The sequence below is a fragment of the Ciconia boyciana genome, chromosome 2 (assembly GCF_034638445.1).
Source record: "Ciconia boyciana chromosome 2, ASM3463844v1, whole genome shotgun sequence".
NCBI lineage: Eukaryota > Metazoa > Chordata > Aves > Ciconiiformes > Ciconiidae > Ciconia > Ciconia boyciana.
This window is the reverse complement of record NC_132935.1, coordinates 14987793-15005556: the sequence shown is the minus strand read 5'-3', so window position 1 is coordinate 15005556 and position 17764 is coordinate 14987793. Positions and strand designations below refer to the sequence as shown.

The following is a 17764-nucleotide window of genomic DNA, read 5'->3' as shown; positions in this document are numbered from 1 at the left end:
GACTTGGGATTCATATGCCAAGTCACTTAATGAAATTCACTTCAAAGGACATCTGATACTAGGATGACAACATGCAAGTCACTTGAGTAGCACATGGGGCTCGGAGGGAGCGTTCTTCAGCTTCAAAGCCAAGAGTTTCCAACATCTTAAATGACAGTTTTGGCAAAATTTTCAGCAGGCCCCAGAAGACATTGATACAGTACTGTGATTTCTTCATTTAAGTTTGCTTTTCATTAAGAAACACAACAGAAAACACCAAGACATGTTCACAGGATTGTGTTTTCAGCTGTAAGAAAATGAAACATTTTTTACCAGATGGCACAGAGAAGGGAAATGTTTTAAAGTAAAATTTTAGGCAGAGGACTCTGATTTTGTTTTGGTTTTGAGAAGAAAACATTTCTTGTCACTATAGGCCAACTTCCTCCTTGCTTGTCTGTTTGATTTGGCTGGTCCAAGCATCTGCAACAAAACATCCTCCCAGTGACAAACAGAATGCTAACAAATTTTGGATGAGAAAAAACTAGATTTTGGCAGAATTTTCTGAGAAGAAAAAATAAACACCACTTTTAGTGTGACCCAGAAAGAGACGGTTCAGAAATTCTCCCTCTGCCTGAGTCATTAAGGGATGGATGTTAAACGAGTCCGATAGGTTGTAAGATGAGACAGGAAATGTCATCTCCCACGTGGCACTATAAATACCCGGAGAAGGGGCTCATGAGAGATGGAATCACAGTGGGGAACAGGAGGAACAGTTTCTGCAACATATGGAAGTGGTTCAGGCAAAGGGTGAAATTTTGCAATATTTTAATTCAGGAAAGCCTAAGTAGTCAGTTTAGTTAAAACTTTGAAACATTTTGAGTTTAGAAAAAAAGAACATTGTCTGTTTCAGCATTCTTCCACTCTCAAATACAAAGAATTTCTTCAACGAATGGGAATTCCATTTTTATGAAACTCTATTTGTATAACATCAGTCATATAAGGAAATACAACTTTTACTCAGAATCCAAAGCTTATTCAAGGAAGCTGGAAATCCAGATGGATTTCCCATTAATATTTACTTTTGTCAGCAGGCTTAAGGCTTCTTTTTTTTTTAAAGAAAAAAAAGAGAGCAACAATACTTCCAGAGATTTCAAGGATTCATGAGTGATGGTAATTTTGTTTAGCTACCCTTTTCACCAATTTAATCTGTAAAGCTGCAGAGACATTTCTGAAACTAAGAAAATCAATATAAATGAAAAGTTTAAAAGAAACAAAAAACTCACACAGAAAACCACAAAAAAACCCCCTTCAACTTTGCAGTTTTTGCTACTTGACTGTGTTCAAAGCAGCTCTTAGAAAGGCTCTCACCAATAATTCTTCATCTCATTGCATTCTGTCTCTCTTCAATTTTTAAATTCAGCTATCTTTTATTATTCTATACAATGCTCAAGTTTTTTTCCAAATGCTCTTTGCAGTCTAAGGCTTGCTGTAGGTGGCATATTCAGGCAAGGATTTTTTGTGTGGACGTGCTGCTCTTACAGCTCATGTTCTTTCCCAGACACAAATTCCAAAGAGTTATTGGTAAACAAATAAAACTCTTGCATATACCTTTCTTCACCTAATATGCTGATATCAAGACTCTGGAAGGCTGTACAGAAACCTTTTATCTTTCAAGATATATGGATCTCTAAGATGGTGCTACAAAAAAGAGTTGGTACTATTGTGAAAGCATTGGGCGTGGGATCTGAGACGTACAGACCACAATCGACTTCTCTCCTGAGTTTTCCCTTAGAAGAAGCTTGATTAGAAGGGAGAAAGAATTTCACTTTATCCTTTTTTTTTAAAAAAAAAAACAACCTGGTAGGATCCAGCCTGTACTATATTCCATTGCTTTCAAGCAGCACCAAAAGATTAACTTGCAGATATGATGGGAACTATTGTGTAATATTAGGATGATTTTTTCTGAAATAATAGTGATAAATTTTCACAGTTGACTTATCAGGAAGAGTTCTTTAGGGATATGTTTGGATGACCTTTTCATCCAGAGAAAGAAAGGGAAAAAAAAAAAAAAGAGAGAGTCACATATGTTCACATCAGTAGGAATGTTATAAGCTATCCACTATACTTCATGCCAGAAGGGTATAACTTGGAATGGCAAATTAATGACTAATAGCAACATCACCCACAGCAGTTATCAGTTCTCCTCTCAGGTAAATCTGTGTTAAAAGTTCTCTGGAAAACTCCTGTTTTCTTATACCTGATAATTTGTTTGCATGTCCCTGTCTGTCATGTCTTTACACTTAAAGAATGGGTCTCAAAATAATTGTTTTAAGTTGAATCATGCAACAAGTCAAAAAACACCCCACAAAAAGCTATTGAGAAAAGCCTCTTGTAGGATACAGTGGAGTGTCAAAGCTTTTGTTTAAAGCCTAAAGGAGAAATATTTAGGTTGTTTATTTGAAGAGTTTTTGAATTATTTAGTTAAATTTCTGAAACAAAAATAATACTGAAGTGGTCTATAAACCCTCCCAGTGTGTTAGTTAGTGCCAGGTGGAGAAAGACAGTACACTAAGGAATACCCTTTTCCTCCACTTGCACCTTTTCCTAGTAAAGCAATTACTATTTGACCTTTTTCTTGTGAAAGCAGACTGCACCACTTCTATTGCAAATACAGCATTCAGAAATCATGCAATCAAGAATCCTCTTCCCTCCAAAGTCACAAACTGGCTTTAAAATATATTTTTTTTACAACAACTTTTAAAAATTCTTTCCCTTTTAGATTTTATGAGTCACATTTTCAGGACTTTTCCACAACCACAATGACTAGACACAGAATCTCAAATAATCATCAGGCTCCCAAGAGCTGGGGAGTTAAGGAGGCTACAACATATTGCAGAATTTGTAATAGCTCAGATGGGTTAGCAACAGTGGTATTGTCTCCCAGGGATTTATCTGACATTGCCTCCAGCTGATGGCTGGATTAAAAAATATAAGGAGATTATAAAGATGACTTTCCCTAACACAAACAGAGTCTGAAACAAGAAAAACATAGCTCCCAGAAGACTTGGTCTGGTTTGGCTGCTTTCCTTTGGGTCCTTCAGTACATTTATAGAAGTTTTGTCTGCAAAATCCCAACCTGAAGCATGGAGTGAACTCCCAAGTTGAAAAAAATAAAGCTAGAGTAGTGCCTAAAAAGTGGTGCTTCCATCATAAAATTTTGGAACATATGTAAACTTACTTTCTTCCGACGAGCTTCCGCAGCATATTGATCCACTCTATGTACTTTTCTTCTTCTTTTCTTTGGAGCTGCAACTGGTCTTTCCTGTCTCCTCTTAGGAGGAAGCTTTCTCTTAGGTCTCTTGGGCGGAGTAAGAGGTACATAACTACTCTCCTGTACTGGCGGGGAGAGATGTCTGGACTCAGAAAAAAGCCTCTCTCGACTCACATCAGATAGTAAAGCTACCTGTGCCAGCTAATTCTGAAGCATAAATACTGTGGCCTTTTCAAAAATTTAGGCATTTGGACAATTTAGGATCTGTCTCTCTTTAAGGAGGAATCCACCAAATTGTACTGAAAGCAGAACAGCAGTTACGAGAGCAGACAGCATAAAAGCAAATTAAATTGGTGTTTCAGAAGATAGGTGAGGCTTCTGGTTTTGAAAATATATAGTTATGTGGGGGTTTTTATTGATCAAATATTAATCCATTAATATTATCAAAATTTAAGTAAACTTAATTTCAATTTACATAAAATTCATTGCATACAATTTAATGAGTGTCTGGGGTAGAGTGCTGGTGGAAACACAACATCTCACTTGGATAATGGTTCAGGTATGAGTACTAGAGCTTGTCCAGTCCAAATGGCTTTCTGCAAGGTTTCCCACATCCACTTTTTGGCTGAATCAGTGACACTAGGTACCCTCCTCAGTATCATTAGCAGGTGCCACCATTGTGTGCCAGGCCATACACCCCACTGAAATCACCAGAACCCCACTAGCCACTATTTGGGGACTGCAGGTCTGCAGGACAGAGCTACCAAGGTGAGACTCAGTTAGCATGGAGCTTGTATCCTTCAAATCAGCCAGGCAGGGCATATTTATTAGTGGCAGGGCATATTTATTAGTGGCAGTGCCTCAGAAAGCTGCACTGCTACCTGCCTCATTACTAGTTTTATGGGCAACTTGAGAATTTAATTTCCTAGCACTTTCAGTATGGTGTCTTATTGGGTAGTATTATTGTTCATAAATGCACAAATACTACCTGAGATAGGCTTACAGAAGGGAAAAAAAATTTTCAGACATAACTGGAAAAACAACTATCCCATTAATCAACTTGCTCATAATTTTAAACTGTACCACTCTCACTGACTTTAACACAAGTTGCAGGCTCTTGGCACTGCTCGGGATTGCGTGTGAAGTGCTGATAGATGACGCCTACCGGGAGACAGTAACTACAATATTCTGCATATAACGGAGCACGCTGAGTGGGCTTGAGAAGAGTCGAAGATTTACGATGATATTTAACTTCTATGTACTTAGGCAGCTTCTCACAGTTGTTCAGTTACAGAGCTATGTAAACAGGGAAGGGAAGGAAGGGGATGTTACCATCTGCCATGCTGTTTCATTGCTTCCAAGGCAAGCAGCTGGAAAGGAGATTCTAGTCCAGTCTCATTCGTCTCTCTCCAGAAAGGCATTTTAATAAAGCAGCACCAGAGTTTTCTGTTTTTAAAACGCTTCAAGCTTTGTGCAGTCCTGATGAGAGGAGCGGCAGGGAAAGGAAGGATTCTCGTTTTACTGTCTCTGAATCAGCTCAGACAGAGCTCCACAATGCAAGAAACACGCGAGCACAGGAGACCCAGGTCTGAACACTGAAAATGGCCGTCTCAAGACAGCATGTTAGAGGAGCAGCAGGAACGGCTTAGCAGTGCCAGATTTCGATGTGTTTTAGAGCTCTTATAGTAGCATATTTCTAGATTTATTGGTTTTTTTTAAAAAAAGATAGCTTGGAGGAAAAAAAAAAAAAGCCAAGTTCTTATTAACCAGCCAAATCTTAGTCTTGCTTGAGAAGAGTCAGAACAGAGTTATGGAGGAGGGAAATGAATCCCTCCCCGCTTACAGAAGGGAACTGTAACATCACAAGGGTAACTAGCCAGCCAAAGCTCTGCTTCTTGACCCGGATGGACCAACCTACCAGAGTTCAACTGCAGAAGCACAGAGGGAAAGAAAAAAAATATATGCAGAAGTAAATCAAGAGCAAGCACATATTTGATAACTCCCGTAACTACTCCTGGAAATGTAATGGAACCCACTAAAATAATTCCTAAGAAGTTTATTCATGTCCCACAAAAAAAAAACCAAAACATACCCAAAGCCAAAAAAAACCAAAAAACCTAGAAAAACAACTCATTTACATTGAAATTCATAATGTTAGAGGACATGCAAAGTTACACTAGTGGACACTGGCCATAATCTGTATTCCATTTATATCAACAACACTGGCAATTCACCAATAAAGTTTAAGCGCATCTAAGTCCCTTTATTTCTAGCTTTTAAGACACTCTGCACATAGGCTGTTGTGCACGTCCTGTGAAGCTCTGAGTGCCATCCACTGAAGTCTAGAAGCTGCAAATTATCAGTCATGGATGCCATTAGACCTTAAAGGCAATACCTTTAAAATACATTTAGAACACTATAGGGCATAAGAAGTGCTAGTAAACACCCACTTTACTCTAATGGACATTTGTAGGATTTGGAGGTTTTCAAGGTGTATTCCTCAAGCTACAAAATGCAGCAAGAAAAACTCAGCATAAAATCTTCACTCTTCAAAAGAAGAAATAAGAAGCTCATCTTAAATATAACACAGAATTAAGAGCTTGTTTTCAAACATTATTGTTTGGCTGATCTGTCTTTGCATGAAGAAAAATTAAGTGGTCAGAACTACTCCAACTGTCTAACTGCTGCCAGCTGTATACAAGAAAAGAATGATTTCACGGGGAGGTCATGCTCTCGGTATCAAGGAAGCAGCTGAAAGGGATCCCTTTGAGGACTTTCTTCCCAGCTGATTTATGTAAATTTCATAGCTCCTAAAAATTATATTAAAAACAGTGTCAAGAGAAACAATATAAAAGACTTCCTAGCTTTTCTATCCTGAAACCAGGCCCCTAGCAAATCTCAGCATCTGTAGACTTACACAGCTGTATTCATTTATTTACATTTCCATTCACAAAGTCATGGGCACTGTTTGAACTGCAAACCCATACGTGCTCATATGCTAACTCGTCTGTTCTCAATTTGCTAAAAATCAATTTCATGCTCTTCTTGTGTTTAACACAAATGGCATAAATCAATTTATTTGTAAAACTTTCAGAAGCTATTAATTCACACTTATTAAGAGCCTAAGCTTTGCCTTCCAATTAGAGGTCAACCTCCATATAACCATCCAGAAGAACCCCCAAACAACAAGAGCCTTTGGGGGCTTTTTGCTTTTATATGGACTTTTTTTGCTTTTATAGGACTTTTCCTATGATCATACAATTACACTTCACTTTTTAGACACTTATAATTAACCTGAAACTAGATTACCACATTGGATACTAAACTGGCTTGTTAAAGACTAAAATTTAAAGAACAAATTCAATGTCATCATCTTCATATTGTACTTTAAGTCCATGGAAAGAGCCCCACAACTCTGTTCAGAAGGAAGTGGTTGTCTACAGATAAATAAAATTAGAGTTGTCGGTCGTAAGCCACACATGATATTTGTAACACTTCAATAAGAGGAACCATAAAGCATAATTGAGTAACATAACCTTGAATCAGAGAGCTCTCATTACTGATACCTTGCTTGACCGAGTCAGACATCTCTCCTGTTCTGAGCCAAGTGACAACATGGAGACATATCAATGCCTGTCAATTTAGCAAGAGTGTTGGCAGATTTTAACCACCACTTGTCCAGAAGAAGGACTACTACTTATCCAGTATGATGTTTTGGTGCCGGTTTGGAATAATTCCTCACACCCGCTGCTCTGGGACCATGGCTCACTCCTCCAACAGGGATGCTACCCACAGCAAGTTCATAACCACTGCAAACTTATTTAAACAGCCCAAATAACTCAAGCATATTAAAAAAGATTAATGCTGCTTCTCTTTGCTCTCTCCTCCACTAGAGAACAGCTATCAGATGTATACCAAACAGGTAAGAAACTACTGCTGGGTACCTGGCTGCTCGGGGAGATTTGTATTACCTTCCAAAAGGTAGGTATCTGATTAACTCCTCAGTTTTTGAAGATTTGCAAACATTTGTTTACTCTCTAAAAGGCATGTATAAAACCTCCTAAAGTCTTGTGATGGCAATCTGCAGGCATACATTTGCACTGAAACTAGGGGACCTTTGCCAGATGTCAGTGATCATCAGAGATGCCAGATCCCAGCCACCCAAAGCAGCAGGATATTTGGCTGCAGAATTTACTGTCCCTCCCCACAAATCCCAGATGAGTGCATAGTCTTTAAATTCTTGTCACCTGGACAGTGTTGGCAGGGAAGCAGTACTCATCAGTCCCAGCTAGCTACCCAAAGCTCAAACAAGGGGTTAACTACTGTAGTGTTTTGCACATAATTTTTCATTAAAATACCTTACGGTGCTTCAAAACTTTTTCCAAACTCAGCAGTCCGGTCCTGAGGGAACAGTACTGGCAAAGCTTTCTGAACCCCTGTAGGGCCTATATGAAACTGGAAATAATAGCTTTTTACAGTTCATGACAGACTGGAATTATTACTTTGGCTACTGCAGGCTGTCAGCTTTAAAGAAAGCATTTTTTTCCTCTGCATTTTTTCCTCAATATTTTCTGCATTATATTTTTATTACTTTTAAGAAGGATCAATTGTTTGAGGAAAGTTAAATTATGCTGTTGCACCCAAATATACTCCTGTCTTTGACAAATAAATCTTTCCATTTGCATTATCACATCACACAGAGAAACAGCCTCCTGAAAGGCACGGGCAGTTCCTTCTCTCAGAAGTGAATCTCACATGATAAATCCTTAAGACAACAACTTTGCTTTCTTTGGCAGTGGGGAAGCATTCTGCAGAAATGGGTGAAAAAAAGTTGCTAAAAATGTTACTCCTGAGCAGTGGCAATTATTCCAAAAATGTATTTGAGCCACGTGCTTTTTCTGCAGAAGAAAATCTATACTAACCTCTGAGTTGAAAGGACCATATCTGTGGCCAGCAGCATCTGGTTGTTCAGAGTAGAAAGCATAAACATAAGGCCTGAAAGAAAGAAAGGTCTTGTTCAGGATAGCTTTCCTTCAACAACAACAAAAAACCCAGGCCTGTTAGGTCAAGTCAAATCAAGTCAACCTTTCAATGAGAGTTGCCTTGATGGAAAAAGAACTGTTTCTCAGTCATGTTTCCGTGGTATGATTAAGCAATTAGTTGTTCTACAGTTTTATTAAATCCACAAACACATGCAGGGAGGCACATGGGGTACCATCTGAGGACACACGCTCTTTCTAAGTCTTGTAGGAGAGATCGCAACAGCAGCTCGCCTGAACTTTGCAGCCAGCAGCATGCGGGAACTTGTGTACTAAAAAATACTCATAATTAAAATCTTAACATTTTCCCAGTCCTCAGGGTCCAGTTCTGCAGCTGCCATTGCCTGTAATGTTGTTAAACCATATTAGACTCAGTAGGATAAGAACAATCCAAGTTAATCCATGTAACTAAATGCTTCTTGATAAGAAATAAATTCATACCATACGTTTATTGAGAAGAATCAAAATGCTGATGGTTAAAAGCTGAGATTAACAAAAAACAAAAAACCTCCCCCAAACACAATCCTCCAACAAATCCTTAAATCAATGGTAGCATGTAACAGACAAAAATAATTTTTAGAATTAAATTTCCCCTTGCTCTTCCAGCTAGTTTTAGGGAGAAGACAAGCTATCAGTTATCCAACAGCAGATGACAATAAGGGAATTACCTTTCATTGTCTGGAAGTGTTAGCCACTGCAGTATTGTTAATATTCTGCGCTCATGGGGGATGACACTGGACCACAAAATACAAAAATATATCTTGTTATCATAGAATACAAAAAGCATCAACAAAGCCTTGCTATGAACTGATTTAACAAGATTAAAATATATCATAGTAACATAATTTGTTTTTAGTATGCCGTATCTTCTTTCTTGCTTGATACTGATTCTTATTTTGCAAACAGAATCACTTCAGATCTCCTGGATGTCCACATACTCCAAAAGAAAGACGATTAGAAGTTTGTAACTGGAGTCAGAACTCAAGGCAGTAAATCTAACTGTTCTGAATAGGAGTGAATAAAGATCCATTCTGGTAGCTTTAATGCAGATGAACCTTTTTTATGCATAATGGTGCTCCCATTGGATAGCTGGCATAAGTAAAAACCATTAAATTGCTCACATCAGTATGGGTTTAAATGACCATCCTGCTCTGGTAGTCTTGAAGACACTGGAAAAGTTCCCGTTGACTTAATAGTAACCAAACTGAGGGCTGGGCTGGTGTAAATCAAAACAGAGCCACCTGAAACACCAGGCCATCAGCACGGTGACTTGCACAACTTTGACAGCTTCTCACACTGCAGAACGGACTCATCCTATTTCACTGTTTGTATCCAGAGACTTCTCACTTGGCTGCTGAGGCCAAGTTCATGCTATGAGAATGACTAACCTTATAAACAGTTGTTAAACTTCCAAACATCTCATCTTAGGAAAGCTCTGCAGGTCACTGACCACGCAGTTATTTTAATACAATAGCATACTCAGTCCAGATTCCATTAGACCAATAGCAGAATCCCAGGGCAGGAATCAAATACAACCATCTTGGATTCACCATGCTGAATTGAATTCAGCACTCTTTGGAAATGTCTGACAGAGAAATAGAGATGCCAACAGCCATTTTGAAATAAGTTTGGTTTTAATGCCTTGTAGAACAACAGTGGTCCTCAATCTCCACCTACACAGAGAACTTTCGGTTGTAAAACAACTATAAAAATGAAAATTTATGCTAAAATTTGTAAACAAGGCAATATCATAAAGCAGAATAAAGATCTTGGGTATTTCCCAGTTTTGAAATTTTTATTAATCGTGCAATATGACAAAAATCTCTTATTTCAATTAAGTAATTTGTGACTAAGATGTTTTTAACACTTCTGTTTTCCTAGAAGAGTTTGCCTGAATTTTCCCAAAAAGCATTCTGTGCCCCAAATGAAATGATACCGTTTCAAGGCATATATATTTCATTCATACAGAAAGTGGCTGTCTCACTCCCTTACTATTGCCATTCACATGCCATATCCTTGGTTACCTTCCGTATCATTTTATATCCCCAAGCATGCATTGGCCAGGTTGTTATGGTGACAATGTAGTTGTAGGGCTTAGGAATAACATTAATTTCTTTATTTTGTAGAGCACCAGACTGGAGCTCTGTCAGATAACTGTCTTGCAACCCTAAACCTATCATCAGCTTTATATGTGGTACATTTTATTATTTCCTCCATATGCTAGATAATATTTAGAGTAGCAAAAGAGCATTATTGCTAACGGAATCACAAAAAAATAGGCAAACCCCCTTAGTACTTTGATCTCGACAGTTTGCTCATTTTCTTTGCTCCTGCAATCCTGCCACTAAAATGAAATAGAGAGACTGATCCACATGAATTCCTCAGAACTCAGAAATTATCAAAATTCATTCATTTTCAGTTAGGAAGATATATCTTAGTTGGGACAAGAGAAAATAATTTGGAACCATTAAACAAAAGAATAAACAGCAAAGATCCTCAAGGCTGTCTTTTAGGAAAGGGAAACTGGATGTCTTACTCAAAGGTCAGACTGGATTGTAAAATGAGTGAGTCAGGCTTTTGGGTCAATTAGGCTGTTGATGTCAGATGATGTAAGAGGACAATAAAAGTGTCTTCCACAAACACTCAGAGGACTAGGAAACATTGCTAGCAATACTAAGGGGGCAAAACAACACACCATGAAACGAAAGTAATTTTTTACATAGTCACACATCTCTTCTTCAAGACAACTGCTAAAAATCAGTGTATGAACTTAAAGCAGCAAACTGTAGCATTAGCTTTAGTTGTCAGAAACATTGCACGAAAGAAACAAGGGAGGGTTACAGGTATGGTCTCCCAGCTACCAAATGCTTACAGTGAGGGAAACAACTTAATAAACACTTCTATCAAATTAATTCTGAATTATTAGTTACAAATCTCCAGAAAATAGAGGGCACTTACACAGACCAGAAGAACGTGCCAGCTTTCACCCCTTGCTTGGCTGCAGTAATCCAAATCTAATGAGGAAAATATAAGAGGATTAGAATGTGTTCAGATCTTTAATGACCCTCTGAAATCAAAAGAAAACATTTTTAAGACACATTCTTCTACCCTGAGCCTAGAAGTGAAAATTGCAGTCTTCAGCCTGCGTCCCTAATTCCAACATGTAGAGTGACAAATTCTGTAGCAGTGGATCAGCTGCTGTGCTGTAGACTTTCACCCTTAAATCTCTGCGTTGCTTTTAATGCAAAGCGTTACCATGCACAGCCAGGAATTTCTCCAGTATTCCATTTAATTTTCAAAAAACAGCCATTAGTCACCTGAGCCTTTTAGTGTTCAAATTTTGAAGGATACTCAGTTAGGAAAGAACACAGCTTAACCCTAATCAGTATCTGCATAAATGTCCCTCTTTCCCCATACTCTACCATCAGAAGCCATCAACAGAAAATGCGTCAGGAAAGAGAACCCAAAAAAGGGTGCAGATGAGTGAGCAGGGGTATAAAGAAAGCAGGGAAGGACACCTTCCTCCATAGACATTTAAGAACTTTTTGAGATCACCTGAAGTGATTGATGGAAATGACGGAAACAATCTCCATGAATTTTTCAAATCCTTTTTTCAATCCTTCAAATCCCATATATTTTTCTGGCTAAAAAATCAGTTTGTAGCAGCAAGTTCCACAATGTAGTCACACACTGCATGAGTGTATTTTTCTTTTTGTTTGGTTTAAACCTGCCAGTTTCACTACAAGTCATGCCTCTCCCAAGCTAACATGAGTCTACACTGTCAGTCAGTGTAGGATAGGAAAAAAAAAAAGTTAGCTGATGCCCTCTCAACCTTGTCCATCTAAAACAATTGCAGTTGAGAAAGGAATAAGGATTATTGTTCAATTTCCTCCCTGATGGTTAGAGTCACAGTCTTGAAGTTAATTAATCCTAGATGTTCCAGTACTGAGCACGTAAAGCAATGCATTATATACACTCTATGGCTGGTCACATCTGTTCAGGTCACTTATCGTAAAGTTTGCTGTGTTAGGTGTTGCAAGGTCAGTACCATTTGTGAGCTTCTGTAATTTATTTGCCATATGTAAGTACGTTGGTTTTAACTGTTAAGATGTTAGAATTTTATAGTCAGCTGTTCAACTATGTCAGATGTGCACCCCTGGTTTGCATATGGGACAAGCCTTACTGTATTGCAAGCTATATAAAGGCCATATTTCTGAATTAATTTGCTTAAGCAGAGGGGAGGGGAATAAATATTAAAAAAAAATCAAAGATTAACCACTCTGTCTTCATACCATGCCACAGGAATTAGAGAATATCAACCTTTTCCAATGCAGAAAGACTTGTTAAATTATAGACCCACAGATTCAACCCTAGTACACTGGCAAATGTCCCAAGAAATAATATACATGCTTTTCCAGATGTATACGAAACATACCCTGTAAGTTGAATTACTGTCATTTTTATATCCTCTGTGTTGAATGACTACATTTCTTCTCCTTTATGTATGGATAAAAACAGACATGCTAAGCAATAGTTTAGGTGGCAATGCCATATGGAACATGGAAGTCCCAAGTTCTCCCTTCTTCTAACTGCTAGACACATTTGCACACAGATACTACGTACAGAGTTATTCAAGATAGCTGTTGAATTGTCTTTGAAAACCTGCACAGAAAGTGGGGCACCTCCCTACTTTTAATCTTCCATGAATAACTTTGCAAAGGCTGCCCCATATTTGTGGCACTATGAAAGGATCTGCAGCAGCACATCTCAGGTGAGGGCTGGTGGGAGGGACGGCTCTGAAGTCCTGCCCTTGGGCCGAGTTGCACAAACATGCTCCCGCTTGCCAACCAGGGAGGAAGATTCATGTCAGGAGCAGAGGAAGCACATACACCCACTGCAGCGAAGAGTTGGTAATGCATGAATGGGAAATGCCTTCCACGTCCAGGCAAAGGTGGGAAGGGGGAAATCACAGCATTTCCCAGGTAAAGAAACACGTACAAGATTAGTGCAAACATGCAGAATTAATACCAGGGTGGTGCCAAATGTTACACTCCTGCACCATTTACAATTTGTCCTGCCAACAAGGTAAAACGTGGAGTAGCCACTTCCACACTCCTTACTCTTTAACAGAATACAAATGATCTCACAGCCTTGACAACTAAGCATTGCCTTCTTGCCCAAACAGAAGATTTTGGTACAAGAAGCCTATTAAATAATTAGACAGACTTAAAGAGCCCTGTTGCTTGTTCATGGCTCAAGCTAGACAAAAAGAAATACTTATAAAAAGACAATTATAGACATGCCTCCTTCTGCTTCCCCCACCAACCAACCAAGTGATTGCAAAATCACTTGGGATTTTGACAGTCACTTGGGGTTTAGGACAAAAAGGCAGATGACAGCTTTCTGCAGAGCCTGGGCTCCTCAGATGTAAATATCCTGCCAATGTTCAGGCTGACTAGGCAAGCAAATGAAAATAAGTTCTTTCTGTAATTGTTAGATTGTCAAAACAACAACATTCCAATAAACAGGAGAGCAAAATGGTTTTATCCCAAAGACTGATGTAGAATGTGAAAATTAGATAAAATCAGGAATATCCAGTTAAGATGTGTAGTGATGATGCCTAGTGTCTACAGACATACCTTGCAGACTGTAAAGACAGCTTCATGACATGCTGTCACTTATCTAGGAATGTCATGGCCCTTTTTAAGGATTATCTCAGGATCTCAAGCTGGGCCCTTTTTGAGGGTTGTATTCTCTCTAAAAGGTTAATAGTGAAAATAAACCTTCTTACAAGGTGCTGTAAACAACCTTCAGTACTTTTATACTTAAGATATTTCTGAAGAGAGAGGCATCTTCGGAGCCAAGCTCAGATCCAAGCTGGGTTACCTTCTGAAGGAGCCTCTCTGTCCCCATTAAGCACAGACAGGCAGTTTTACACCTGTCATCTTCTGACCTTGGGGAGGCCAATGGATTATTTCTAAGGATCATGAAAGATCACTAAAAAAACCCCAATGTATTGACTGTAGTGTAAGCTTAAGCTCACTACATCAAATCAAGACATGAAAAACTACTGCTTAACAGAAGCCAAAGGCAGCTGGGCCTAAGTTAGTGCTTAAAGTTACTTGGGATGAAAACAGAGTCTCAGTGTCATGAAAAATGAGCAGTAAACTTAGTTTCACCCTTGGGAGTATGAGCCCTGATGCTCACCATTTCTGTGAGATGCTGAGCAATATGAGGAGTGGTTTTGCGGCTGTTTCCTGTCAAACACTTTTGTTTTGAAAACAAGGTGGTTTTAAGCTTATATAATAAATCAAGGTTGTATACTAAATAAAAAGACTGGATTTCAGGAAGTCCCACAACCAGCTAGAGCACCTCAAAACACTTCCAAGCTACCTTCTCCCCCCCTTCTCCTTTTCCTAATGCTCTTAATATTAATTTCTCATAATTCCTCATGTAGAAACATTCAGCTACTCATCTGCCAAATCCCACTGATGTCTGTGGTAATCTGGCTGTTTCCCAGCAAGATGCTGAGTATTAGAACAAATAATTAAAAAAAAAAAGAAAACACAAAAACCCCCACATTTTAAAAAAGCCATATACAATTGGCCAGTTTCCAGGAGCAAGAAAGTATTTCAGAAATTATCAACATTAAATGACATTCTCTTCTAGGCAGTTTTAGCCATAATACAAGGCTGGGGGTCCCAGACATTTTTCCTGCCTTCCTGGGCAGAAAAATATTAATTCTGTGCAAACCAAGTACCACTCTGCAGTTTTTTGAGTACTCCAGTTTGAGTCCCAAGACCTAAAATGAACCAGATGAATATGTGATATGACAGACAAGGTTTCTGGGATATGCAGACCAGATTTCCCTTCCTCCCCCCTTAATTCTACTGTCTTGTCTTTCAATACCCAGCTATTTTTGGCAGTCTATCTCAATGTGATATTTAGAGAAAATGATAAAAAGGAGTTGGAAAGAGACTGTATCTAATCCATGTATAGATGGAGATAATTTTTTATCATATCAAAATCTGTAATTCTCTTATCAAAACCTTTCTTAAAGGTCTTTTCCAACCTAAACAATTCTATGATTCTATGAAATGTGCAATTCTTCCAGGTGCAGAGAGAATATAATATTTATCATATTTCTGCAAAAGACCTACCACCCAACCACTATGGCCACTCTATCAGGTTTGCGAAACTTACAGGTTTCCCTCATATTAAGTGTGTAGGGATTGACTTATAGCCCTTCCTCTATGCATTTGTTTCCAATTCTCCAAAGACATTTCCAGTTTATTACATTGTTTGTGTGGTTTTTTGTTTTTAACACTTCTTCAGATCAGCTGGTTTATTTTATCGTACTTGTGTATGCAACACTTCCCCCTGTCCTCTGAGAATTTCATCCAGTGTATGGTCATCCACTGTTGTGTAACTTTCTTGAATTCTTCTCAGCTGACATTTTTCATGACCCTTGTTTACAATCCAGAGAGACTTTTATTCTCTGGAGCAGCATAGGTGTTTCTAATGGATGGGTGTGGGAATTACCAATATTCCCCACTCAACACAGCAGGTGATGAAGTATTTATAGAGTTATATTTTACTTTTAAAATATTGTAGTTTAAAAATAGAGACATCTGTACAGTCCCCAAAAGTTAGTTCCCCACTAACTCCTACCTAATTGTGATTAAGGTAAGATGCACAATTAAATTTGCAATGCATAATTAAATTACACCTGCTTAACAAGTTGTCATACAGCAGCTGAACCCCAATATTTTCTATGAGCTCAACTGCAGCGGGCATGGTTTGTTAGCTGTGTGGCTCTGGCTGTAGCTGAGATGGAAGAAGAGGCTACCCACTGCTGCCCTTTCACTGCTCCTAGTTTTGATCCTGCTTCTTTGCTCACATCTAGGGGGATAATAGCCAGGCACGTTCCTCACCCCCTCCTCTCCACACAACCCATGCTAAAAGCTAACCCAGGTCATAGCTGGGTGAGGGAGTGACTACGCTCGCTGTTATGCTGACTAATTTTACAAGAGCCCAAATACCTCATGCTGGCTCAGCTACAGCCAGACACATCTGCCTGCAGCTCTAAATTGTCTTGTCTTGCATTTGTTGTGGACTAAAACCACATGCAGACAAATAACACACACACTTGCTAAGCCTAAAACCATCTGAGTAACTTCCTTTAGTCTCTTGGGATATTTCTGTCTTAAGAGATTTGGGGGATGACACTGATCACTTTAGCAAGCAGCAATGACAGATTACGGTGTTCCCAAACCCCTACCAATTTCCCCACCTCTATCATCCCAGTCTTTTGTGGGGTTAACTGGTCAGGGAGCTTTTAAACTACAGTTCCCTAAGCAATCAGTGCAATGAAATGTGCATGCACCTTGGCTGCTTGTACATAAAACTTACTGGTTTAATTTAAACCCACTTCTGGTGGCAAAGCAAGCCACCACAGCATGCACTAATAGGGGAAAGTGCAGCAGAAGCAAGGGGACCTTCTTAGCTGTAGTAAAGCAGAATACTTTGAAGGAGGCCATTTCCTTGCCCAGAATAAGGATTCAGAGCTAGAGAAACCACCAAGTCCAACACTAATCTAAGAGAGAGGACCTGGTTCAGCCACCGCTCCTGGGCTCAAGGCAGAAATTAATTCACAAACTTCTACAGCCTCTGCAGCAAGTCAGGTAACAGCGATCGCTTGTGGACTTAACAAATAGTAACTATGAAGTCATGCCATGCTATGCTGACAGAACATTAATACTAAAACTGCCACAAGAACATTACTAGGATGAAAACCTGAGAAACCCTTAATGAAAAGGAAACAGTATGCCATGGTGATGAAAATATAGTAATTCGTGTTAAACTGCTGCCTAAAGTGAGGTTTTTTTCCTAGCCACATCTAATTTATACTTATCAATGCAAGCACCTTTCCATAATCAATGGCTTTATTATTCTGAAAAGCAAAAGCCCACTCAAAATTTTACATCAAATTGATAGACACAGGGCCAGCTGGGGGGGGAGATGATTAGGTACAAATTGTTCACAGATGTATTTTTTTAATTATTATTATTGGCTATGTTCCACAGCACCGAAGGAGGGGAGGAGAGGGAGGAGGGAAGGAGGAGGAGGGAATCTGAAACTTACTGGTTGACCTCCCCACCATCTGTGATTGAATTTCTCTCGCCCTCGAAGACTGAAGCTGGCATCAAACACTGGGTCATACATCGAATTGCCAACGATTCCATGTGATTCAGGATAGAGTCCCTTTGTGCAGAAGTAGATTAATTAGTAAAACCCTAATGCACACAAATCCAGTTCTTCATAGCTATCTGCAAATAGCACTAAATTATTTTAAAATAGGTATCTTTGTAACTGCACAGCAGAAAAGTTTTTAACTTCAAGATAAGCACATTTAAAACTGGCTGTAGTAATGAAAGCAGTAGGAGATGATTGAATTGTGCTAAAAAGCACAAAA

At 38.9% G+C, this 17764-nt stretch overlaps 1 protein-coding gene across 1 annotated transcript in view; it reads right to left on the bottom strand.

Annotated features, from left to right (window-relative positions):
• The window catches only part of ENPP2 (ectonucleotide pyrophosphatase/phosphodiesterase 2), a 55696-nt gene that overhangs the window by 23477 nt on the left and 14455 nt on the right, over positions 1-17764 (bottom strand). The window contains exons 8-11 of the mRNA XM_072851165.1: positions 17434-17553; positions 11248-11303; positions 8958-9023; positions 8173-8245 (exon numbers count right to left, since the gene is read on the bottom strand). Coding sequence (XP_072707266.1) covers positions 8173-8245; positions 8958-9023; positions 11248-11303; positions 17434-17553 — 315 coding nt within the window. The remainder of the gene's footprint in view (positions 1-8172; positions 8246-8957; positions 9024-11247; positions 11304-17433; positions 17554-17764) is intronic.